Source organism: Centroberyx gerrardi, chromosome 1 (genome assembly GCF_048128805.1).
Source record: "Centroberyx gerrardi isolate f3 chromosome 1, fCenGer3.hap1.cur.20231027, whole genome shotgun sequence".
Taxonomy (NCBI): Eukaryota; Metazoa; Chordata; class Actinopteri; order Beryciformes; family Berycidae; genus Centroberyx; species Centroberyx gerrardi.
The window spans coordinates 27016862-27043731 of NC_135997.1; the positions used below are offsets into that span (position 1 = coordinate 27016862).

At 43.0% G+C, this 26870-nt stretch overlaps 1 protein-coding gene across 1 annotated transcript in view; it reads right to left on the bottom strand.

Moving 5' to 3' along the window:
- Window positions 1-26124, bottom strand: part of tent4b (terminal nucleotidyltransferase 4B) — a 38071-nt gene extending 11947 nt beyond the window's left edge. The window contains exons 1-3 of the mRNA XM_071897380.2: window positions 25230-26124; window positions 3757-3880; window positions 500-546 (exon numbers count right to left, since the gene is read on the bottom strand). Coding sequence (XP_071753481.1) covers window positions 500-546; window positions 3757-3880; window positions 25230-25801 — 743 coding nt within the window. The 5' untranslated portion in view covers window positions 25802-26124. The remainder of the gene's footprint in view (window positions 1-499; window positions 547-3756; window positions 3881-25229) is intronic.
- Window positions 26125-26870: the final 746 nt, after the last annotated feature.

The window sequence follows — 26870 nt, forward strand, 5'->3', positions numbered from 1 at the left end:
ACAGAAGCAGAAATGCACTGACACACACACACCATAAACACACACACATACACTCACTCACTCTCATGCATGCGTCCACACACACGGCTTAGTCCCACTAATCTCGAGTCCTCAGTACGGTGTCAAGAGTCCACTAATCCAGGTGACGCGTCAGTGTGTGGGGTGGTAGGTGGGTGGCTGTTATTTGGAGTGTGTGTGGGCGGATGTGTGTTTTTGTGTACATGTGGCTGGGTGTTTGTTAGATAGCCCAGGTCCCTCTCAGAATAAAGTTTTAAAAAAGGCCCAGGATCAGCAGCACTAAGGCTCCTTAATCCTCAAAACAAAGGCAAATAATGAATTGCTGGCTACACACAGCACTTTCTCCATAACAGAGTTATGTGTCTTTTTTTTTTTTTTTTTTTTTTTTAAGAGTCCAGTTTACAGTCACCGTCTGGCAAAGCCTGAGAGGACAAATAAGTGTTTGGTTGTCTAAACCAGCCTAGAGATTCAAATGGCTTACCTTGTTGGCAGATAAAGACCGGTGCTGAAGCTCCCGAACACTTGGACCTGGAGAGATAGCACAGACACTCATATAAATGTTTTCCAGTGAGTTGAATTAAAATTTATGCAAATATTGCAGAGGTTCAAGAGGGTTTGAGTACATTGAAGGATACAAAACACACACGGTCAGTTCATGTCACACACAAACCCCATAAAGCCTCTAACGCACTTTTTATTTATTTATTTTTAGAGTTGAGCAAAATAATTTTTTTCACATGCTTGTCACATCAAACCAACTTGCTGTCCTCTTAAGAGAAAACCATGGCTGGCAACTTGGGGGACAGGTGCCACATCACTGAGGACAGACAGCGTCACCAAGCTAAGCGTTGAGGCAGCATTCATTGATTTTCCCACGCTAAGCAGTTCTGTGGCTGGAGTTTCGCTGTTACAAAAACCTGTTCTGCGAGCTGTACAATTATCATCACTTGACAGCTTAACATAGTGTTTTATGAACAACGACAAGCCCGAACAACTACTACCGATCAGGGAAGAAGGTGGCATTTCAACTTTTTATAAGAGCATTTCAGTCGCCATAGCACACACTGTGTCATTAGAGGTTTGGTTCTTCACATATCTCTCTGAGACACACGTAAGGCGCTTTTCCACCGCATGGTACCGGCTCGACTCGACTCACCTCACCTTACATTGGGCAAGTACCAGGTACCATATTACCTGGTACTTTTTTTGGTAGCACCTCCGTCGAGGTTCCAAGCGAGCTGAGGCGATACCAAAAGGTGACGTGAAAACACTGCAGACTACTGATTGGTCACAGAGAATCGTCATCATTGCGCGAACATATGCTAACGTTAGCTACCAGGTTAGCTTACCCTCTTGCGTCGCCTTTGTTTTTGTTTTTTTCAGCAGTCTTTTGTCTTGCTGCCTTCAGCCTCTTCTGAAATAAAATCTGTCTCCTTGCTGTGACTAACAGCCACATACCGAGAATCAAGAACACCATCCCTTCGATATCCTCCATTGTTGCTGTGTGTGTCGCGTTGAAGATGATGTCACGGCAGTTTCATGCGGCGTTGCGGCGGCAGGGGGGGGCACATTGAGGGGGTACTATCTGCAGTGGAAAACCAAGTGGTACTACCAAAAGCGAGTAGAGTCGAGTCGAGTCGCGTCGAGTTGATTTGAGCCGGTACCATGCGGTGGAAAAGCGCCAATACAGTGCATGTTAGCATTTCACAAGAGGGGTCAGGGATCAGAGTGGCCTCCCTGAAACAAGTAGGGATTTGGTGTTTCATTCGACATGGACGTACAAATTGGTCTCTTTAACCAGTGGCCTCTTAACCTGAATGCTATAAACCGGCTTTCATGCATTTAGGCACGACTTCAACCCCCCTCCCCCAAATCATCTGAATTGTTCACGACAGAGCGCAGATTGGTGTCTGAGGGCACAGAAATAGCCTTGAACTTGCCTTTATTCCCTTAGACCTCCTCCCCGCTTCCTACTTTAACCAGCAGTATTAACCCTCCAATCAGCTTAGCCCTGGGCATGTGACTGGGCTGGAAACCAGAGGCGTGTTTGTGAATGAATGAATAGTAAGTCCTGAAGACTTCTGCAAAGGGCGATGTAACTACAACGGGTCACCAAGGTGAGCTATGACTTATGTGGTCTTGGCACTCTCCACTGGAACTTTTACATCCAATAGGTCGGTCCATTGTTGGGCCGGCACAGGACTGGGAGCTTGAGAAAGGCTTTGACTGAACAGAGCTGAACAGCAACAGATAGGCTTGCAGGGACTTTTTTCTTGTTTAATTGACCTAGACAAGCTTCTGTAGATGCCTGGTGAGTTCACCTTGCTGTTTCGGAACAGACTGTGGATAAACTCCACTCCTGACTTTATAATCTGCCTGGTGGGTGTCTAGGCGTCTGAGCTGATCAATCAAACTGAGTAGATAGTTACCCCTGCTCACCTCTCAGGACGCAGGAGAAAAGGAAGAAAGCCAGACAGGACTGGGACAGTATTGTACTTTTTAAATTAAGAGCTACTAAGCTCAGAGCGGACACACTCTCAAACACACAGCTCTTTCAGCAGCACCAAAGTCAGTGGGAATAAGGACACCTGGGGCAGTGCTGATTACGAGACCCAAACAGAGCTCTGTACAGCCGAGCAATAACAGTGGACGAGAGGATGTTTTATGCATGGCTGGTGCTTGCAGCCATTAGCTTGCCATCACATACAGCCTGGCATTCATTGTTACTGTGGCAATTGAGTGCTTTAAATTTCTGAGAGCATGGAGTGGTCAGAGTAGCCTGATGGTTAGAGACACCCTTACAAAGCCACCTGCCAACGTGTTTGATGTATTCCAAAATTCACCAGACACTTTCACCATAGTACCAACCCCTTGGTTTCTTCTAAAAGAAAAGAACGTGATGGTTGGTTTCCTGCCAAAGTAACTAATAGAGTAGGCAGACTTACTAGCTACAGCCAAAGATTTACAAGCATTTGGCTGGAGGCTGGTGATAATTCCCCACCCTGATTATCAGTAGCAGACCGAAAAAAATCATGTGTCGGTTGCGCCATACTAGAAAAAAAAAACAACAACGCTAAATAGATGTGAACACAGTTTTTCCCCTGCTTCTTAGTATTTCAGCTCATTCTGCAGGAATCTCAGGCAGTCCACTGTGTGGGTGAGGCCTATGTCGAATTCCTTGCCAAGAATGTCTGCAAGTTTATACTTCAGCTACACTGACCGATGATCGCAGCTCTAGCTAGGAACACCCCGCTACCTAGCCCTCTCTTGGAGAAACTTCATCTACTTTGGAAAGAGCCAAATAAGTGTAAGCAACGTTTAAATCCACTTTGTAAATCTCACAGATCAAGTAGGTGTTGTTGGGGGGTGGACCATACTGGCACTACCATCAGATATTGAGGCCATACCATGTCAAGGGCCTAATATTGATATTTTTTAAGAGGGGGAACCTCAGCTACTTAAACTGTTTCTTGTAGGCTATATTTTGCTGGACCACAAATCCTGTGCTCTGGCATGCCATTACCAAAATGGCACAGTTGTACAAATGGACCACATCATTACCTTAAAAGGTAAAAATTAAGCAGCCATTCTAAATGAAATTAAATGTTTTAATATTGCTGATATGCCAATATTATAAGATTATTGATTGTGGAAACTAAAATCATGATATATGACAATACACAATTAATTGTGCAGCTCTTATTTGAATGGGGTTTTAGGGTGGTGGCAGTGTGTTACCTCAGCGCTGGGCCACAGGTCATGGATGACGCCCTTGATCCTGTCCACCACTTCCAGCCTCATCTTCTCCTCCTCCGGCCGTGGGGAGATATACTCGTAGAAGTCATTGATCTCCTCATGTAACCTGCACAGCACACAGAACACAGCATTGTAAGGAGTGTTGAGGAATGCAGACATACACAGGGTGAAAATACATAAGCAAGGTTCAATGAACACTAAATAAAACAGGAAGAGGAACTTGTATTATTGTGGCAGTCACAGAGCAGCCACAGCCTAAAAGGGTTGGAGAAGCGGGCTTGTGACTGGAACATCGTTGGTTTGAATCCCTGGACCAACAGGGGAAAACCTGGACAGGGAAATTAGTAATGTGTCTGCCCTCTGTGCACAATTACTGCCGCAGTGGACTTGAGCTAAGAACTAAACCTCCACCTGCACCAGTGGCCAACCGTATGAGGCTGAAGTAGTACTGGGCACCTCCCAAGTGTGAATGTGTGTAACTTTGTAATGTTAAGTAGGGCATGGCTAAAAGAGCATGTATGCTATTTCAGCCATGCCCTACCATGCCTACATGCCCTGCTCTTATTGTAGGGCAGCAGGCTTACCAAACCAAATGCTGTCTGTGGCTGCTAAGGTTTTATTTCCTGTTTTGTTCTTTAACTTCATTTATCTAGGGAGGATCTGCTGAATATATATACTCTTTTTCAGAAGTACCTTGCTTCACATTCACACAGTGACACTTAAGCAACTGGAGGTTATGGGTCTTGCTCAAGGACACCTCAGCAGTTGTTGAGGTAGGGAAGACAGTTATTCATTCACATTCTCTGCTGACAGGGATTCAAACCAGCAACCTTCAGTTTTTCAGCTCTACCAGACACATTGGCAAGGTAATGTTGTTTGCTAGAGGTTCTATACTAAAAATCAATTTGACTAGAATAATAGTGAAAGAAGCCAATAGGTTATTCACTGTACTCACAGTAATTGACCTGCCTAATGTACATACTGAATATCAAAACTAGAGTTCTTGGTTAAGACTTAAATCCAAAGCCGAGTTAATTTATCATATGTGCTCTCTAAGCAGACAGGTCAACTAATTATCAAATTATTATCCACCATAAGGGGACAAATGGAGGGCTAGCTCACTAGCCACATTCCATATCGCGTATTCACATTAGCCATGCTAGCGTACATCCCATCTATGGTAGATCCAGGGATCATAAGCAGACAACGCACTAAATCTGCTAAATTCAAAAGCACAAAGCGCTGCTTCATTGAGATTCAAACCACGTAGCATGTTTTTGAAAAAATGTCACTAAAGAAAAACAAAAAGGAGGGATGGACAGACAAGACAGCTAACAGGAGGATGTTTCATTTCCTTGGCCCATCAGGCCATTGCGCCAGTAGAGCAAAGTGGCATGGTATGCAATGCCAGGGTGCCAGGAGCTGGTGCCAAGTGCCAACACTCAATGCCACAGATATAGATCACAGACACTGGGTCACACCAGCAGGACAAAGCTGATAGCGGTCTTCTCTTTCACTGGGTATGTTTAGATGCGCACAAAACTCCAGTTACTATGATTAGTCAGATCAAGGTGATAGTTTGATCAAATCGTTTACATGGTTCTAAGTAATGCAATTGCCCCCAATAACCTGGGCCTACATGGATTTATCTGATAGTGGGGTTAGTTTACTTAAAGAAGGTGTGGAAGAATTGTGAAAATAAGCTGTGAGCCGCCAGACCTGTAGGTGTCACTGCAGGCTAGTTGTATGTAAGATTCTACTTCCTCTGTTAGCTCCACCCCCGAGCAAAGTATAAATACTGACCGGTATCTAGTGTCCGGTGAGAAGAATCATTTCACTGCTAGGGTGATGACTAGGGCTGAAACGATTCCTCGAGAAGCTCAAGTAACTCGATTACTAAAAATCATCGATGCAAATTCTTTGCATCAAAGCTTCGTTTAATCCATAACTATATACACGCTCACTGTGTTTCGCACGGATGATTATTACTGTTGCACAACGCGCTGGAGAAAGAGAGAGAAAATAGCGAGGGGCGAAGAGAAGAGACAGGCCAGAGAAAACGACAGAAAGTGCCCAAAGTTCGGGATCCAGTGTTGCCAACTTGGTGACTTTGTCGCTAGACGTAGCGACTTTTCAGACCCCCCTGGCGACTCTATTTCTCAAAAGCGACTAGCGACAAATCTGCCGACTTTTTCTGACCATGGGAAGCAATGTTAATGTGTTGAATCCCAAAGCATTTGGCAATAAATTGGTTCGGCTGATGCCGGTTTTCTCTACTTGCTTGTCTAATCCAGAAAGGTCTGATGATCGCAGCGCTTCCCACACACAGCGTAGCCCCCTCCCTCCGCTGAGAGCAGGGACTGTAGGATAGGGTCCACTTGTAATTGCTACCGGCGTACGCCGAAACTGGCCCGGGTGGGCGGAGTCAGCACTTAATATTAAAACGGGATGAGATGAAGGCTAGTAAAGAATGTACGTTATGGCTATATGTAATGGCTAGTTAAGAACGTAAATCAATATGGTGGCTAGTTATGATGTCCCTAAGTTAGCTAAGTTTTGCTCAAGAAAATAACCACAGAAAATGAAATGCTGCAGTCAATTTGTGAAAACCTGAGCTTCATTCATGTTATTATTATGATAGTCACACACACACACACACACCTACTCCCCTCACAGTGATGCATAAAATACCCCAGAAAGCAAAATATCAGGTGGTGTAAGTAGCAATTGGAGCCTAAAATGCACCAGTCCAATACAGCAGGTATATTCAGTTTAGTTTGATTGCAGTGAGTAGGGTCAGCAGGTGTAGGGCAACCCTTCAACATAGTAAATAAATGTACATTAGCCAGTCTTATGAACTTGTATGATATTTAGGCCTAGTAATAAATATCAATAATAATTATTATTTCACCTCTTTCAGTAAATCACAGCGTCATGTGGACAGCTTTTCTCTTTTGTATATTTACTATTGCTCTTTAATAAAGCAAAAGCATTTCTTATCCGATTACTCGATTAATCGATGGAATACTCGGTAGAAGACTCGATTACTAAAATAATCGATAGCTGCAGCCCTAGTGATGACCTTTCTCCCGTGCACGTAAATAAAGCATAATCAACAGCAGTCAGCAGAGTTTGCTTATTGAGAAATTCCACGACAAAGTATATGACTCAATGAGATCCAGCTATCTCCGTATCAGATGAAAAATATCCCAACATTTTGTCAGATCATGTTGATGTAGTGTTTCCCATATCATGATAACTTTGGTCAGCCCATCCAAGTAAACTTACAGTCACCCAAGAAAGCTTTTACATTTATTTCAAGTGCTGTGATGCACAAAGCTGGCGTTCAAACCTGGATTTCTCATCAATGTAGATTTCATCGATCAATCAGATTATCAGACGGGAGTATAATGGTCAGCTAATGTTTCCATTGCAAGTCAGTTAATGCTATTCTCATTAGTTTACAATAGAATTAGAGACTTTAGTGCCTTTAGTTTTAGTGACTTTATGTTAACCCATCAAAACGATATAGCGTTATTAAGGGCAATACCAAAGCAGTGAAAAATGCATGACTTGCCTTTTCAAAACTATAGATGCAATCGTAGCTACTCGCACCGCCCACAATTGGTCAGAATAGAGGCAGGTCCCAGATATGAATTTATGTAACTTTGTGAATGTGAAGCAGGGTGTTGCCAAAAAAGAGCAAGTGTGCTCAACCTTCCCTTGGCAAATAAAGGTTTATAAAAAGAGCAGCCGTCTCCAGCAGTGACTGAGTTCCCTGAATAGTTCCATTATCAGCTCTCCTGTAGGAGGTACAGGTAGATTCATGCCTATCAGCAAAATAACTGGTTGGAAGAAAAATAACACGGCTCAGTTGGTTCAACCAGTAATACTTTTTTTGTCTTCGTGGCATGAATCCGTGAGTAGTCTATAAGATGTGTGAGACTTGGGCAATCACACATTTCTCCAGGTCAATTTCTCCAGGTATAGATCAAGAAAAGAATGATTACTCCTCCACACAACTGAATAGACAGGCTTATATTGATCTGACCACTGAGATAATAGGTGGGAAGTAAACAATCAATGGGTGTTGTGTTCACCAGGAGGACAGTGAACAAGTTCTAAAAAGTTTGTCTTCAGTACACCACAAAAATGAGGGACTGACCTTACCAAAGAGAAGCAGCAGATGTTCTTTACCTCCCCCCCATACCAACCACTTCTTTTTTAAAGTACAGCCGGGCGGAGAAGAGACAAGACAGGAACCCCTACTGTGCCCCAGTGTGATTCCTATAATGTCACTAAACAACTTGCACTGAATAGGGGCAGGCTAAGCAATGGGACCACAGTTGTCCTTGGAACAGGTCACTCTGCCCACATGTGCTGACCTTTCGCTGACCAGCTATGTCTATATACACAGAGACACAAGCACAAGCCTGTGGGTGTACAAATAAGCACACACACAAACATGCAGGCATGTGCACATGAACACATGCACATATAAACAACCACATGAACCCAGAATCAGGCCAATAACAGGCTTGTTCCCTTTGGCAGAGGATAGAGGAAGAGAGAGGGAAAAAAATGCTATTTCTGCTATTAAAAACAAAAATAAGGCAACGAGGCCAAGCCTGAGTGTACCACAGAGAGCTGGGCAGGAGAAACACTAGCAGCTACTGACACTGACTGGCTGTCACTTGGATTACGCTCCGAAGAGCATCGTGTGTGTGTGAGTCTGTCTGTGTGTGTGTGTGTGTGTGTGTATGTACTGTCTGGGTTTTATGTAACAAGAAGTCTTCGTCTGACAACAGCCGAAGTTGACTGGGGTTCACCTATATTCCTTCTCGAGTCTCAGACACACAATCTAGCAGTAGCCTAAGGGTTCAAGAAGCAGGACCGGAAGGTTGCTGGTCCACTAACCAGCTGGGGAAAATCCTAGCGGGTAAAGTGAATGAGTAACTCTCCCCTCCCTCAGCAACAACTGTCAAGGTGTCCTTGAGCAAGACATTAAACCCCCAGTTGCTCCAGTGGAAGTGCTCAGTGGCCCTCTGGTGTGAATGTATGTAATTGTATAAATGTGGAGTGTTGCCCAAAAGCCTGTTTGAAAATCAGGGGCATGAACTGGAGCTACTACTACTTTGGCCCAGTTATGGCTCTGCAGTGCAGGACCCTCTGTTAGTGTGAGTGCATCCAATCAACACACCAATCACCAGTGAATCAGTGAATAGACCACAGGCCTACTATGTTTTATGTCTGTTCAGTGCTGTGAGATGTAGCAGGTCAGAAGCCAGACACTTTATACAGCTACATAACACACCGAACAAATGCCAAAATCCTGATATTGAATATTGCAATTTCCAAGGCTGTGATTTTTTCTCCGAGGGAAAGGTGTTTCAGACAGCCTCCTTATCAAGGTATTCTGGCACTTTGAAGAATCCTTTTCCCTCCAAATCAAGTTGCCTGTCAGAAAAGGGCTCTCATTTTACTCAAAGTGAACACATTCAAAGCACTTGCATAAGTTCCCCAACTTGTATCACTTTAAGCTTACATGCTGACCCAAAGGTGACTTTGAGGGAACAGAACAGAAACGTTGATGCCATCGCTACCAACTTAGCTGCAAGTGCCCAGCTGGTTGGCAAAGGATCTAGGCTATAATCTAAAGCTGGCCAAGGCACATGTAGGAGGCTTACTCCCTCTTTCTCACCATCTTTGGAGGATCAAATTAATTACATACAGTACATTCAGAATTCAGATAGGGATGCACCGATCCGACTTTTTCAGTCCAGATACCGATACCGATAACTGGGCTTTGGGTATCGGCCGATACCGAGTACCGATCCGATACCAGTGTTTAATTAATAAACTGTAGGCTATGCCTCACTGTGTGGAAGAGACTGGGATCATTCTTTTATGTGTAAAGCAACATCAGGCTTGACTTTAACATTGCTTTCCTAACTAACTAATTTGTAAAACAAAATGTAACAAATAAATACATAGATATAAATGTACTCAATTGTTATTTATTATTAAAATAATAAATAATCGTGCTCCAGCAACTTGGTAAAACATCTTCAAAATTAACAGGAATTACAATTCAAGTGTAAACCTTTTAAATGCAGCAACAAATTGGTCAGGAATTAAAATTCCAGTATAAAACAATACAACTGCATCAAATTAGAACAAAATGTAAATATTAAATCACAATTAAGTCACAAACTAGTGCAAACAAACTTGATAAATTAAATCACAATTCACACAAGTAGTATAAACAAGTAACTTGGTAAAAACAAAACATTCAAAATATGCAGAATAAGCCTAAATTACTGAAATAACTCTGGCTTAACTGGTAATCTTGCTTTATGAAACAGCCCTCAGAAAAAAAATCAAGGTATGTTAGTCTGACTATGTGTCGGCCGAATGGAGCAGCAGTACCTGACGAACACGGAAAACACTTTAAATCGTGTTGTGGCAGGAAACAACGTTGACTTACAGCCGAGTCCCCGTAAACCTTGGATTTATGAATGGAGTCTGGCTGGACGCGCCGATTGTATAATTGGTGGAAAACTACTTTACCTAGCAGGTTAAATGGCAGCCTGCTCGGCCGCGCGGTGACCCGGGAGAGTTTAAACATATAACCGAGACAAAGTATTCATGCAGGTGTGTTTTTAACTACCGAGCATCAGCACCGATCCCCGGTCAGCTCACCCCGACCCCCGGTCAGCTCACCCCGACCCCGGCTCTGTTATGAGGGTTGGGCGCCAGGTTAGCTTGTTAGCCTGGATGCTAGCTGCGGGAGGCTCGCGCCCCATGAGCGAGAATTCAGTGCGCGAGACGCTGCGCGCGGCAGGCGGGATCCTCCGGAGCTGCTGGACCTAGTTTAATACATCCATGTGCTGGACCGGAGGAGCCACCGGCAAATGGCCGGGTCTACCGGCGCGCTGCTGACGCATGACGTAGTATGCGCACGTAGACATAAACATAGAATTGAATTCAATAGATCGGCCCCATTGTCACCGATACCCGATCCAGCTATTTGAGTCAGTATCGGACCGATATCCGATATCAGTATCGGATCGGTGCATCCCTAAATTCAGACACTGCACATAGCAACTGAATGATGAATGTATATTTGTGATAAGTGTGTGTTTTACTTTTACTGTCTAGTTCACAGGATTCACACCTTCAGCTACAACCTACTTTGTGCCATGTTGCTTGAGTGCAAATAGTGATAGATCTTTCTGAATGTATTTGGAGTGATATTTATAGTCTGATGTCTCTCCCCTTACACTAAACGCAAGGTCCTGTTCTCCCTGTGCCATGTGTGCCGGTATGTACTTGTGTCTCGTGTCATCTGTCAATATGTCTCTGCACCAACGTCTCCAAAAAAATCCCTGCACATTCATTATACTTGATATCTATAGCAATTGAGACTCACTAAATGTCCTGGCAGTGCAGTGAGCACACACTCACATGCGGGTCATGCCATTTAATATACATTCTCTTCCATTCTCTTCCACACACACACACACACACACACACACACACGCTACTCTGCAGAGGCAACGTGACAGTATCCATCATGCCCAGTCGCGGCAACAAGGACTGCAACATGAACACACCCTGAAGCACGGCAGGGTCTGCAGTGGACGCAGGTCTAACTCACTCTACAGCTAGAGCTGCAACAATAGAGGACAGGGAGTAGGGGGGTCCACTCCTCCTGTCTGGCACCAAGAGTGAAAAAAATACTCACATAAACTGGCACATAGAGCAGCACTGGAAATCACTACTGGCCACCAAGCCAAATGCTGCGGCTTGTAAGCTTTTCAACTCTGCCAGCCACTTTGGCAGGTAACCAGTAAAGATTTGGAGGTTCTTATGCTATGTTCAGACAGCAGGCATATCTTTAATAGTTTAATAGTTCACCCAAAAATAAAAAAATTGTCATTATCTACTCACCTTCATGTCAGTCAAACACTGGTGAAGTTTGTATGTCCACATAACACAGCGAGCTCCATGGTAGCCTTCGCCAAAATAACAGAAGTGGCCGGGAGCATGTTTTTTACAGTTCCAAAAAGGGGCAAAAAATTACAATAAAATTACTCCAAATAGCCGTGCAGCATAATCCAAGTGTTCTGAAGCCAAACGAGTGCACTGTGGGTCCAAAAGTCATGGAGCTGCACAAGCTAACTTGCTGCGTGTTGTGTGGATATACAAACTTCAACACTGTTTTTACAGACATGAGGGTGAGTAGATAAGGAGCAAATTTTCATTTTGCAGTGAACTATTCCTTTAAGGCTGACTCTCCACAATGTAATTTACAAGTGACCACATCAGATTTGTGTGTTTAGATAGGGCACGTTTTCTGTCCAACAAATCTGGATGCTAGCAACCAGCTGGCAAATTGCCATTGCTTATTGTGACCGTTTATAATGGCAATTTCTAGTAGTGTTGTAGAACGCGTTTGACGCATGAGACAACGTCAGCAGGAGGGTCGTGTATGCCATGTTGCTGAAAAGGCATGGAACCCTTTCATTTGTCCAGGCACCGGTATTCTATTGCTGGCTCTCCTCCATGTTTGTTGTTCTTTGCTCTTTTTGCAACATGTGACATCAAATATGTGTTGAATGGGGAGTGAAGGAAAAAAGTGGTCAGACTGAAATTTTTTATATTACAAATGTGGTTTAAATCTGATCTGAAAAGATGAGATTCCAGGTTTTTTTTGCTGTTCAGATTTTAGAAAAAATATCAGACTCATATCAGAAATGCGAGAAATTAAATTTGAGCTAACTGTGTGAACTTAGCATTTGTTGCCTCTCTCTGGTTGAAGGTGTGCTAAGAATTAAAGTGACTAGTGAAGTTTGGAAACTGCCAGCCACTGTGTGTAGTCCATGAAAATGTAGAGCATGCAGAGCATGGAACTAATGGTATCACACTGACCTACTGAGTTCTCTTTTCTCCCTACATGCAGGCATTTTGACAAACACATCTGTTGCGCACCCCACACACAGGCGACGACTGACTGGTTTTATCGGGGGGGAAATCTCCACGGAGAGCCTGCTGCAAATTGAGAAGTGATGGCCGACGGCGATTTCATTTCAGTGTCTGCCTTTGTCCAGGCCGAGATAGAGGGCCACTGGAAATTGAGTTTCTACTCACTGTGGCCCCTTTAAAAAAGACAGTAACAGTTGCTTTCATCTGTCAGTGTAGTCAAAGTGGTAGTAGGTGGGGAAGGGTGTGTGTGTGTGTGTGTGTGTGTGTGTGTTCGAGTGTTGGACTGAGCAGCTACTGTTGTTTAATTTCAATAGCGGTCACTATTAGTCACAAGATGCTTGGAGAGAGGTTGCAATGGTTTGAAGGAACTTCCACCATGTTGAAGGCATGTTGGAAGAGTGACAACAAAGCGAAAGCTTGCAACGTTACCCCCTCTTCCTTTCTGGGGATCCAGATTCAAATTGTGTAGAACAGGGTGTTAAATAAAATAAATGTAACAGATAACCAAAAATAGCACAGCACAGAAATTAGATATTTTCTTTGTTTTGTTAGGGAAGAAGAGGCAAGAAGGTTCCAAACTTTTGTTTTTGTTGCCACTCCTTCAACATAGTGGCAGGTCACTTGTAACCACTGGTAACCACCCTAAAAACTTCCACGACAAGTCTCTATTCTCTGTACAGCTCTCTGAAACTCCGCCCTCCATCACAGAAGCAACATTAGGTTTCATTTAAGGGTAAAAAAGAACTTAACCCTCAGCAACTGTAGCCTCTATTTCCAGAACAACAGTGGATTTGTTTTCAGGGTTAAGAGAATTCAGCTCTCAATAGCTCCTGTCTATCATAGAGATGCCATTGTCAACATGGCTGGTGTCAGTGAATTTCATGTGTTTGAATTAAATTGAAGGATACTATGGGTTGGGGAAATGTATGATTCCTTTGGGCATTAAAGCCCTGTGTATAATGTCAATATTACATGACCACTGAGCTAAAAAGAGGCTGTTTTTCTTAAACTGTTCTAGCATTTTCCAGCATGTCATTTAGATTAATTTATCCAATTCAATGTCTTTACTAGTCATTTTGATTTCTTGTTACTTTCTTTTGTTTCAAGGTGAGCTGCTTTTTAAGCCCCTTGAGTTTTTTTAATCTCACCTGCACATATTTGTAATTTCCTCCTGTGTATTTAATGGCTGTGTTCTTGTCACTTTGCTTGTGTTCTATCAGTGTGCAAATTACTCATCTAAACAAAACTATAAAAAGCTGATGACATTCTGGACATATGAGGATTTCCTCCCTTCAGCAGTAGCAATAAGTTTCATTTCACGGTAAAGGAAACAGTTCAGTGCCGCAGCCTTGTCCAATAGAGATGCACGTGACAGGAACAACACATCCCATGCCCCGCCTCCTTGGATCAAATTACATCTCAGCCTGGAGCCTGCGTAGGGAACACATGGACCCTTGGCACTGCTTATCAGATAATCCGCCTTGCCTATATCATAGGGATATTATGTAATCCTGTGTGAACGAGATTTCCACAGAGCTGAATCTCTCAGGGAGAAAAAAAAATCCCCTTTTACCTCTCTCCTTAGCTCTTATATTTATTTCTTTACTTAACACTAACACATATCTCTTATATAATTATTCTAGGGTCTCTGAAATGGTGTCAGTGCACTGCGACTCTCACCCTTACTATCAGTTGCTTGTAATCTTAGTGATCTAGGAGTCGAAGCGTATTCTGCTGTTGCACTCATTGTAACTCACGCTGGATAAGAGCGTCAGATAAAATGGCTAAAACATGAATGTAAAATGAGTCTCTGCGTCTCACCCCAGGCCTCGTGGAGTTTGAGGCAAAGGAGGATGAACCCGTTTGGGAACTGGAGGACCGGGGGGTGGGGTGGGGGGGTGCTTTGAGGGATGAAACAAGTGGCAAAGCCTCTTCTGACAGCCAGGCAGAGAGACACTGAGTGCCAATGATCTGAGCTCTGAGGCTGGGGAAGGAAGGAGGGATAGGGAGGGAGAGACAGAGCAAAGAGAAAAGGAGAGACAGAGAAAAGATAAAAGGAGAAAGAAAGAGGGAGGGAAAGCTAGAAAGACAAAGACAGAGACAGCAAGGGAAAGAGAAAAAAAAAGCAGACAGGGAAAGGGGAGAAAGGAGAGAAAAGGTGAGGGAGGGAGAGACAGTGGGACAGAGACAAAGGCATAAAGCGGGAGAGAGAGAACTAGAGAGACAGAGAGAGAGAGAAATTGGGTGTGGTACTGAAACCTCTTCATGTGAACGAGGGCCATCTGTTAGGTAGGCTAGCAAGGAAAAAGAGGTTACTGTCGCATCACGCTGAGCGCTACTTACTGACTGCTCAGATATACCACCGCTACAGTACAAAGGTGTGTGTCAAAGCGCCTGTGGCATAGCTTTAAAATCCAGCATTAACAAAAGACATGCAATAACAGCATCAAAACGACAACACATGCTTCTAACATGGGAATGCCGATGGCTTTTTGGATGAGCCAAACAAGCCCCATGGAGCTCACACTCTTCAACTGAAAATTGTAGGAGAACAGGAATTAAATGTTGGAACATGGTATGTAAAAGTAATTGAAAATGCCCATCCCTCAAGTTCAATGTGTGCTCCATTTTCCAAATATATAGACAGCATGTTTTTTTTATGCGCAGGGTTTTTTCCTGAATAGGGATTTTTTTTGTGGCCGCCAAAGCCTTTTCTGCTGGCACCAACGTGAAAAAACGAGAAACAGAAAAATAAACTGGGAAAAAAAAGATACATTTGAATCATTTGACTTTCAGCAGAACTTGCAAGTGGCGTGTATCAGTGACACAATCGGGTAGTTCACTAAGCAGAGAAACAGCAGCAGACTTCTCCTCATTGGTTGGGACTGCTGCTTACTAGGCTACAAACAAAAACTTGCAAAAGCCTAGATTTAGCAACTTTTCAGACCGCAACTATTTCTCAAAAGCGACTAGCAACAAAATTTTTTAGACCATGGGGGAAAACGTAAATGTGTTGACCCTAACCCTAAAGCATTTAGCAACAAATTCAGGGTGTCCGTAGGTCCCAAGAAGTCTTAACATGTTTTGAATTTGAATACCTATATTCAAAGCATCAAAAGACAGTAAATACTGTTAAATACCCGTGCCTTTAATTCTAGAGGTGATAAAACTGTGTCAGTATCTTGGTATGCTGTTGTACTTATGAGAAATCAGCCCAGTCATGTAGATCCATACTCGTATCCATACACATATACTTACATTTCTCTAATAGGCAAATTAGCATATGATGTTATCTGATCCTGGGGCAGGGGCACCACCAAACACCCATTTTAAGACAAGAAACCCCATGGTAAATGACAAAAATAGTAAAACTTGTAGCGCCCTCCACTGAGCAGAAGCCAGCTATAAATATTGCAGCCAGATTGGAGACACATGACCGTTTACTGTACCAGGCCTGTGTTCAAGAATGCCGCCCAACACAGAGGTACCATCACACACTCGCGTCACCCGGGAGCACCCTCTCCTCCCCCATTCACGTGGCCTGCTCTCCGAACACCCTGCCCACTCACCGCTTATTGTGGCAGTCAGTCTGCCTGTTGACAACCGCTACTAATGGAGTACAAATGAGTTATAATCCAAAATCCTATATATCCATTTTGGGAAAAAAACATTAGCTGATGTTTAGTTTTAATTACCTACTATCCTTTTTGGTACAACTAGATAGCACAAAGAAAAAAAAATTCCTGTACACACAAAGTTTAACAACAGCAGTTTTCTTTATTCAACGGTGGAGGTTTCAGTCCAAGGACCTTTCCTCAAACAGGTCATGTCAACAGCAAAAAGAAAACTGCTGACATACAACTGTGTGTGGAAAGCTTCATTCCTCTTACATATGGCTGCACATTAATTCTGTATAATCCTGTCAGGATTCTAGTTTCCACAATAATCATATTATATTGTCATACTGACAATATTAAAACATTTCATTTCAAATGTCCACTGTAGATGAAAAGAATCATGATGTTGATATAAAATGCCAAAAGTGCAGTAAAATAATGCTGCTCGTCAGATCGAGACTCATAGTCGTGATAAATAGGCGTGATCATTTTAGACATTATCATGTCTGAGACAGAGAATGCCATTATCATAGCTCTACTAGGGCTTAACATTTTGGCCTCTATAACCTGCACAACAAAAGAGTGTAGTGTGTGTGTGTGTTATGTGATATTGTCCCTAAAATACATCTCTACACTAAGCAAGAACCAGTTCAGGTTGACATAGCTGCCCGGAGGGAAACGCATCGCATCACACTGCTTTTCAAAAGGAGGACAACCGCAAACGGAGGCAGAGGTGTCAATGTCTTGCATATGGCCGATTCATTAATGTTTCATCAATTAACTGATCTGAGGTGCTAAGGGTTGGCCACCGGGACACAAAGGCTCCGGTTACACAGAAGCCCCAATGCCGCTGCTGGTGGTAGGCATGGTCACGCCAGAATGATGCAGCAGCGGCTGTGGTCAAAACAGGGACAGTGGAGCACTATAAATATATATAAACACTAGCACCCAGACCTGGCTCAAAAAGGTATTTGCAGTATCACATCAGTATGGTTTACTGTTTCAGGACAATTCTAATAGCATCTGATAAGTTGTCAATCGCAGACAAGTATACTAAATTTACTGTACTCACTGCATTGTATTTTGTGGCAAACTCAACCATTCTGGTAAATAAGTGGGCCAAAGCAGACCAGAAAAAGTATCTGCAAATACTATTTTGGCCCAGGTGTGCAAACACCAGACGCAAACACCATACTGCTGCATTTTCTAGGGTTTAGCTATAAAGTAATATAAAGTACTATAAAGGAATGCTCGATATAAAAGTAATATGAAGCCAGAGCCAGCAGTTTTCAAAGAAGAAAGCTTACATTTTGTATCAGAAAGTCATTTCTTTAATTTACGGTACTTTATTTGCTGCGTTTTACGTCATATTTACCATCGACAGCTTTCATAAAATTCACATTCACCAACATAACTCTTTGTAACAACTCAGTTACACACAGATTATTTTTGCCTTACATTTTTACCAGAAAATCTTGCTGATTTAAAATAATCATATGCTCCTTTAGTATGACTGGGCTGTTTTGTTGCTAGTATGTGAAAGCACAGGAAGTTGTGCATCAGCAAAAACTGTCCTATGGGAAACGCTTTGTAATTTCTGTTACGCCTCTTCAAAATAAAAACGCGATGGACAACACAGTCCAAAACAAAGTTTAGGTTTATAATTACTGCACTTCACACAATTTCAAGTGGGCTATCATTTAAATTATTTTAGGTTATTTTATTGTTTTAACTGTAATGTTTTTTTGCCGTGGTATAATTTCAGAATGGAAGCCGTGATACTTGGCCTGGTATCAGTACCAAAGTTGAACTTTTGGTATGGTGACAAAACCAACAAGTAACACTGAACAACAACAATATTATTGTATGGAAAAAGAAACTGTCACAGCCCAGTCATTCTGTACACAGGCTCAAAAGGTCACAGTCTAAACAGAGGCAATGAAACAAACCCAGAATGCTGTGTGTAGCTTGCTGACTACATCAGTCTGGAGCTTGAGAAGGATTTCCATTGGACAGGAAGGGGGAAAAAAAGAAAAACACATTCCTCACTGCACATGGGAAGGCTGAGTTATGGAGGGCTGCCCACACGTGCTGTTCAAAGAGGGCCTGTTTCACCTACAGTCCAAAGCACCAGCATGTATGCCTCTCTCTCCATAGGTTTACACTACTTGGCTGGGAGCCAGCCAGTGAGCAGAGAGAGAGAGAGAAGAGAGAGAGACATAGATCTGAAAGCCAGTAGAGGCTGGCTAAGCCACAGTTCTAAGAATGGAGCTTCAGTCACAGAGGTGCTATCTGTGTGCTAGCGCTGGGAGAGTCATCATAAATCTCTGAGCGACAGCAGCGCAATAAAACCATGAGCCAGTGCCACTCATTTAGTGAGCGATTAGCCACACGTTTCATTAGCCTGCGAGTGATGTGGTGCTTCACAACTCGTTGACACTAGCAGCTGACTCCAGGCTTCAATTCAGATTCAACCACGTGCAGGTTGCTCTGTCATGGCTATCATTTTTGGCCACAGGGCAAAATGCTTCACATGAAGAAGATATTCACCAGATGTGAAGACATGATAAGAGGAGATGGGAGCTTAAAAGGTTAAAAAGAAGGCCAGAAGGTTACTCAAATCCCTAGACTGTCTAGCAAAATCAGGGGTGGGGGAAAGAGAATGGGTAATGCTCTCCTTACTTCAACAACTACAGTCAGGGGGCCCTTGGGCAAGGCAGTTAAACCCCCCAAAATACCGGGCTGCTCCTAGGTTTGAGATGGTGAGTGCGAGTAGGGGTGTGCTGTAAAAGAGTAGGCTATTTCTGCTGAACAAACCTTCCTTGGATAAATTAACAACACTGTATGAATACAAACAAGACGAGCAGGGCACAGCGAATGTTTTGGCGGCCCAAAGAGTAATTGGTGAGTGTCAAAGCCACTGGAAAAATTATAATTTGGTGTTGTCCCCTCTCTCGCTATGCAGAAGAAGTCAAGTGAAAGTAACAAGCAGAGTTCAGCAAGATGCAGGAAACTACTGCTTCAACACGAGATGCAAGCAAGACAAAAATGTTACCTTACTTTGGACCAAAGTAAAATAGCAGATTCATCTGCAAAATAATGTCCTTATTCCAAGAGGAAATGATAGTTATCAGCTAAATGGCAGGTATGCCCTCTTGGGTCAAGACAAGTCTGTTTGCTAAACACCTGCATATTGCCTGTGTATGTGTGTGTGTGTGTGAGAGAGAGAGAGAGAGAGAGAGAGACTGGCGAGCCAACAGCCTCTAATAGTGGGTAGGCTCAGGTCTGAATTATTAGCCTGTAATTTCTATAGAGTGTTCCCACACTTAAGGTGAACAACCAAATATTTATCCAAACTAAGTATTTTTCAGTTACTTCATTTTTTGAAATGCTTAAAGATATACAGAACTACCTGAATTTGATAGTGCCTAATGACGGAAAACACAATGGATATCTTTCACTAATATGTTTTGGTTCCTGACTTTTATAAAACAATAAGAATAGAGGACATGCCCAATAAGCCACTTTAAATTCACTAGTGTAATCATACAGTCTATCAACAAAAACAACAGTCAAATTAATAGCATGCTGTCAATATTATTAAGATAGTTTTAAAGGATAAGGTTGGTGTTTTTTAGGCTAATGCATCGCTTACCGTCAACAAATCCTATGAAAATAACAAAATCAACAATGCGTTTGCTCTACTCCCGTTACTTTCTGACTTCCCACGTACCGTTTTTAGCCGTCAACCCGGAAGTCATTGGCTCCAATTGTAAGCTAAAAACCTTGAAATACAGCTCACAAAGACATAGTTTCAATTTAAAAAATCGCTAACTGTTACCACAAAAAGTCAGGCTGTTGTAGTCATTACCAAATCAAATTCAAATGGGAACAAATTCTTCATTACGCCGGGGACTATTTTTGGTGCTACGGAACTACTTTCCTGAGATCGCGAACGTGTTTACAGCCGGCTTATTAAGTTGTTTGAGGAAAAAGTTGGCTGGCTCGGTGCAACGCGATGATGAAATATGTTGCCCAGAGCAACGGCATGGCTCTGTGACGTGTTTTTAATTGTTTTTTTTTATACAATGGAGTTCTATGGCTACTGGGACATGGCTGCATTGGGCACCGGCTACATGGACGAGACTTGTTGGCAAAAGAAAATCATTGCTGATTTTGTTATTTTCATAGGATTTGTTGACGGTAAGCAATGCATTAAAAAACACCAGCCTTATCCTTTAAGCATTTATTCATGCATAATTTAACACGTATTCTACATACTGTCAATTTGGCCAATTTTTTGTATAGTTTGGTCAATTTGGCAAATTTTTTTGTGTAGTATGTCAACCACCTGTTAACTAGGTTATTTTCCTATGATAGCCTTAAGCCATTTCATCATTGGAAGTTACTTGAGGCCAATCAGTGGTCCCATATAGCAAGGGCCCAAGTTAGTTGGTATAGAGGGCTGACTGATCGCATTCACTGGCCTGCATAAGTAGCACCAAAGCCCTTTTCAGAGGCAGTAAAAACCCTGGACTAGGTGTCCCTAGTGATGGCTGGGCCGTTCTAGCCACGCCTACATGCATGCATGCTTCAAAATGTTACTTCAATGTATGGTGCTGAGTTTACAGCCCAGCCCAAAAATAAAATGCCACCCTAGACTTCACTCTAAGCTAAAACATTTAGTATGGCTTGCTATTTAAATGCCTTTTCTACTTGAAAACGCAAAATAAATTTGAACTGTCAAGGCGTTGTTCTCAGCTCAGTCTCAAAACTATTGCTAATTTTATACAACCAAACCAAGTAACATGTTCTCAAAAGGGTAATTTAGAGTGGAACTGGCCAATTCTACAGAACACAACAGACCCATCCAGTAAATCAACCTATCTCTCTGAATTCATTCACTCACAATGGCTCTCTTTGTTATAAAATGACTAGAACTTTGGAGCTTGCATCTTGCCTACACAATAAAGAGCCTCAATAAAAAAAGGAGCCTCAATACAATACTGGATCAAAACACAGTTCAACAGGACAGAAATAAGCCGCTGCTCTCCTAAGTTATACTGACTTTCTGGCCCCATATAAAGAACCTAAAAAAAGTTTCTGCATGACCAAAGAATGATGTGGAAACACTCCCTCAGAGCTCCAGATCTGATTGGACAGAGGATGAAGGAGCTCAGGTTTCTCTCTCTTGGGCTGGCTTTGTTTTGGGGAGGAGGGGGCAAGTGAGCCCAAGACATGCTTGCCGTGTGGAGCATGTAAACACTGATCCTTTTCCATCGAGAGGCGGGCCGCTTGCTTGGACCTTCTGGGACGAACCAATCCAAAAAGGCTGGAGGCACATACAAACAAAGATGAGCACATGCCTCTAGCAGTGGGCCTCCGCCTCTATAGCCAACCCCCTACAGCCAAGTATAGTGTACAGGCTGTCCCATGGAACATCGTGTTTGCTCTTACACCCACCTTCACCCTTTTCACTGCCTGCAAATTTCACATGCCATAGTGTTTGTACAAAGGTAGAATTTAACTGTGACTAAGCATAAGGATGACTGGATGATTTCCCCATTACTGCACACGAAGGAAAATACATTTGGATGCGGGGTGTAAAATTAGGCTACGTTTGCCCGCTCACCCAAGGCAAGTGATTTTGGGAGCGGGCGAGTCCAGAAAAGGAAGCACTAGCTCAGTTGGAAGTGAGATTGGGCAGCAGCTTCTCAGTCCCATGCACAAATCTACACCAACATTTAGTTAAGGTGTCAAGTAGGCTACTAGTGAAATTTCAGTGCTTCTCAGTCAGTTGCCTGTATTCTGTTTCTTCGGTTCCACCTTAAAATCCACCGGCTCCTCACTGCCTCAGCCTGCCTATCAGAACTCTGCACTGTTGCCATGGCGCCAATGCTCAAAGCTGAGGCACAGCGTTAAGACAGGCAGGCAGCTCTTTAGCTCACTGACAGAAGTAGCTAGCTAACGAAAACAAAACCAGCAGCAGTACGAAGAAACGTAACCCCCCAACTGAAATGGCAGCACTTCAATGAAATGTGAAAATATACAAAAGAACAAACTTGTGATTTTTTTCCTGTGTGTACATCATTTTAAACCATGGTTTGCCTTGTTAAACATTACGGGCTGGTTTCGCGGAAAAAGATTAAGCATAGTGCTACACTAAAGACAAAATTCAAAAAAGTCTATGACTAGGCTTAATTGTCCGCGAAATCAGCCCTACATTAAATACTGAGCAAGTAATAATAAAATATACAAAAGAACACAAACTTGTGATTCAAGCATCTATAATTTTAGAGCATGATCTGCCTTATTGAATATTACATTGTGTATACTGGGCTTGTAATAATTGGGGTTAGCAGAAATTTTACTCTACTAGCCCAGTGGGCTAGTGCCCAAAAGTTCCACCCCTGGATGTCAATCACTTCCTTCTGTGTCTCCCCATTCAGAGTATGTCTCTCAGGCAACTCAGCAAAATGTTTATTTCCATGAGTTGAGATTTAAAGGGGGTTTAAAATAACTTTGAGAATGGAAGCTTGTACATTCACATGGTTAGGCCTAGGTATGTGGCCTTAAGAATCACTGCATTTCGAAATCTCTTTTCTGTAATGCCGCTCAGCACACTGGCATTGTGAATTACAGGAGTATGGGAAGACAGAAGGCCCACAGTGGTAGTGACTGACTCTGATCTGGGCTCTGAGGTTCAGGTTCAGGAATTAGAGGAGCTAATCACTAAGGAATGTCCTTATGCAAACACAGAGCTTCCATATTACTATAAATGAGGATCGGCCAAACACTGAGCTCCAGGCTCTGGTGTGCTGCTTGCCTACACATGTCAGGCAGAGAGGGAAAAAGACGACACATCTCAGCACCTAAAAGGCCCTTTAAACAGAGCCCCACCCACCTAAAGATTTCTCCCCAGATATTATCATAGGTATATAGGCTAGTGACCACTAGTAAGGAAAAGAGGACCCCATAACGCAATAAATTAATAAATATCAGTGTAATTTTTGTACTTGGTGATTTAAGTAGGCTAATTGTGTTGGTATTGATTCTGATAGCTGGCATGATTGCCTGTAAAAAAAGAATATAAAATCATGAGCAGACCATACTCGAGGGTAGTCCAACACAAACTGATAAAGTTAGTGGATTCTTAAGCAGGCCCATTCACTACACTGCAATGTTTCTGTTAAAAACAATTTTTCCACAAAAACTGCAAATTGGCAAACAGGCCAAAATGTTCAAGCGCCACTATCGCCAAGTTGACACTTAGAGAAGAACTCAAGTAAAATCATGTTTCCTGCCATTGAGGTCTTTAACACCACAGAAGGTAGTGTGTGCTTATTTCTCCCCCTGGCTTTGTATGGTAACAGCCACACAATCGCCGTCAATCTCTGGTCATTGTTTCGACCGTTTCCTAGCTTTCAGCGGCCGTTCAGAGGGGAGGTCTCGAACCAGTGGGAGGCACTGAATAACCTACAGCTTTCTGACATAGAGCAGGAAAACTGGTTGCCTAGAAAAGGGATTCCCAAACTTTTTCATGGCAAGGACTCCCAAACAGATCCCCTCAAAAAGATCAGTTTGATTAGATTTGATCCAAAGGAATCCCATCTGAGAGTATTTTGTTGTCAGATATGACTCGGTACAGAATCACACAAGTCTATACTCCAGGGTAACAGAAGGTAAAGTGAATCCTATTAAGAAAATAGTCATACATTCTCACACTGGTAATAATAGTGAAATTAAACTATTTTCATGACAATGGAGTCATGAAACAACTGTTGCATCTGCCATTGTAGTTCAGGTCAGAAGCATATCACAAACTCATTTAAATTAGGTGTTTTGCCTGAACATATTTAAAAACACTAAAAACCAATTTGACACTGTTCCCTCCCTGTTGCGGCTGAATACAGGCTGCTGGTAGAATATTCTGATTAAACTCTTTAAATGGAGAAGGAATGGGAGGGGAAGAGGAATATCCTTCTGATGTAAATGCCTTGACTATGAGTTGGACAGCATGATGTTAAACATTTGTTGTAGCATGTAGATGCTGTATCATCATCAGGTCTATTTCAAACCCTTCTATTTTTACTTCTCAATTTGAGCAGTCTGGACCGAGGACACATGTTGCTGACACACTGGCGGAGACACCGAATAATCAAGCTCACAAACCGTGAAAATGCAGTTAGTAGGCCAGCTAGAGGTTGTAACATTGCCCCCCCCCCCCACCCCCCACCCCCACCACACCACACACACACACACTACTTTGGAAAGAGCCTCACAGCCAGTGACAGTAGAATGACAAGCCAAATATGGAGGCATTATGGCCTAACCCAGGGATTGCCAAACTTTTTCATGTCAAGATCCCTTAAACAGATCAACATTAGACGATAGACTCCCATTGGATACGATTTTGACTTAAAGTAACCCAACCTGAGAAGTTTTTTGTTAGGTATGATTATACAGAATGACGCATCTAGCCTAACGTTATATACAGTAGGGGAGGAGGTGACAGTGAGTTGAGTAAAACGTAAAATCCAAACAGTCATCCTTACAAAATCTTTCATTTGTGTTAACGTCTAAGAAGTGAAATAACAGAGAAACTTAACAATTCCCCATTTACTGGGGACCCCCTGCACTAGCCTCACGCACCCCTGGAGGTCCCCGGACCTCACTCTGGGAACCGCTGACCAAACCATCGGAATCTGAGTGCCAGCTTCACTAAAGATTGTTTTATGAGGGCTTGCTCTGTGGGAGGCGAGCAAGTGCCGCTACAAGCAGCTGGCTTTCAAAAAAGAGACAGTGCATCTGTCTGTTTCTAGTTACTCAACTTTGACAAATTGTTCTTACCCCACAATCCCTTCAGAGTAGTTCCTGACTTTCCATGGCGTGCCGTTGTAAGCAGCGTAGCCTCCCGTCTCGGAGCCGCTGCCACTGTGCAAGAGGCTAGAATTGAATCCGAAAGTGCTAGCCTTGTTGTCTCTTTTCCTTTTGTTGGGGTGTCCTGCTACGTCCGACAGTCCTCTCCAAACCACGGCGACCCCGCTACCCTGCTGCCCCCCTCCTCCGCCACCGCCGCCGCCCCTGCCGGCGGCTCGGTTGTTGTGGTTGTTATTGGTTTCCAGTGGTATAAAGTCTCGCTGTTCAGATATTTCACCGTCCCCCATTGAGTTAGACATTCCCTGACTCCTGGCTTCACTGCTGCCGGTGCTGGAGTTGACAGCTCCGTTTTTGCTGGAGAGAACGGTCCCCGACGCCCCGTTGACGTTCGCTTTCAGGCTCGACGTGCTAGGAGAACCCGTAGTATAGTTGTTATTTACATGCAAATATCCAAGCCCTTGTGTCGTCTCCCAAATCTGCATCCACAGGTTGTTAGCGGGTCCGCGTTGTTCTGGTTGAAACCAGGCGATTCTTGGATCCATCAAACGACACTGCAGGCAAACTGCCCCCCCACCCCTCCACCGAGCAAAGGCTCAGCTCGTGTGAAGCTAGCCAGGTAGCTAGCTAACGTTAGCTAGCCTACAGCCTCGTTATGCTAGCTGAGGTTTTCGCAGCCCCGTTACTTTTGGATGCTGGTAAAACACGTTCCTTAGAGGTGATACCTGTAGTTGTGAACCAAAATCATCCGCAAGAAATATGACGAGACTGTACGTGACGTGTTAAAATTGAAAGCTCAAGCCAAAGTTCAGGTTGAAGACTGGCGAAAACGTGTGGCTGCTGCCTCTCGAAGCGCTTCTGACCCTTTCCTCCTGATCATGGGTCCCTCAATGGCGGACCACACTGTTCGACTGCGCAGGCGCACAGCGAGTGAAAAGGGGCGGAGAAACAGTTGTTACGCAAGAGAACAACATGTTTCTTGTTACGTAACGACGGCTGATTTATTATTCTCAGATGGAAATAAGATGGACAAGGGATATAGTGGCGGACAAAACCACCTAAACCCAGTTCACCAACCTTTTTAGCCTCACATAAATCTTTACGATGTAATTTTATAGTAAACATCAAATGTTATGTTAAGTTATATTGGGATACGGTATTTTAAGGAAAAAAATCATTTGTCTTAAAATATAATTGTTTTTTGCTATATTTGTTAGTTTGTATTGATGGTTGTTTGACTTATGGTGATCAACAAACTTAAGGTCATAGTTCACACCCCTTTTATATACCACTACATCCCTGGAGTTTACCCACCTTTTTAGTGACATAAATCTCTATGATGTATATTCATAGTACACATCTAGTAAATTGTATCAAACTGATAGAAGTTATACAAGGCCTTTTGCAAGGAAAATAGCACAAATTATTGTTTTTCTGAAAATGTCTGTATTGGTTGTCGTTTGCGTTACGATGATCACTGACTAGAGGTAGTTTACCCACCTTTTTATTTACCACTACATCCCTGGAATTTATCTGTCTTTTTAGACTCACATAAAACTTAACTATGAAAATTCATAGTCTACACTCTAATACATAGTATTAAACTAACTTATT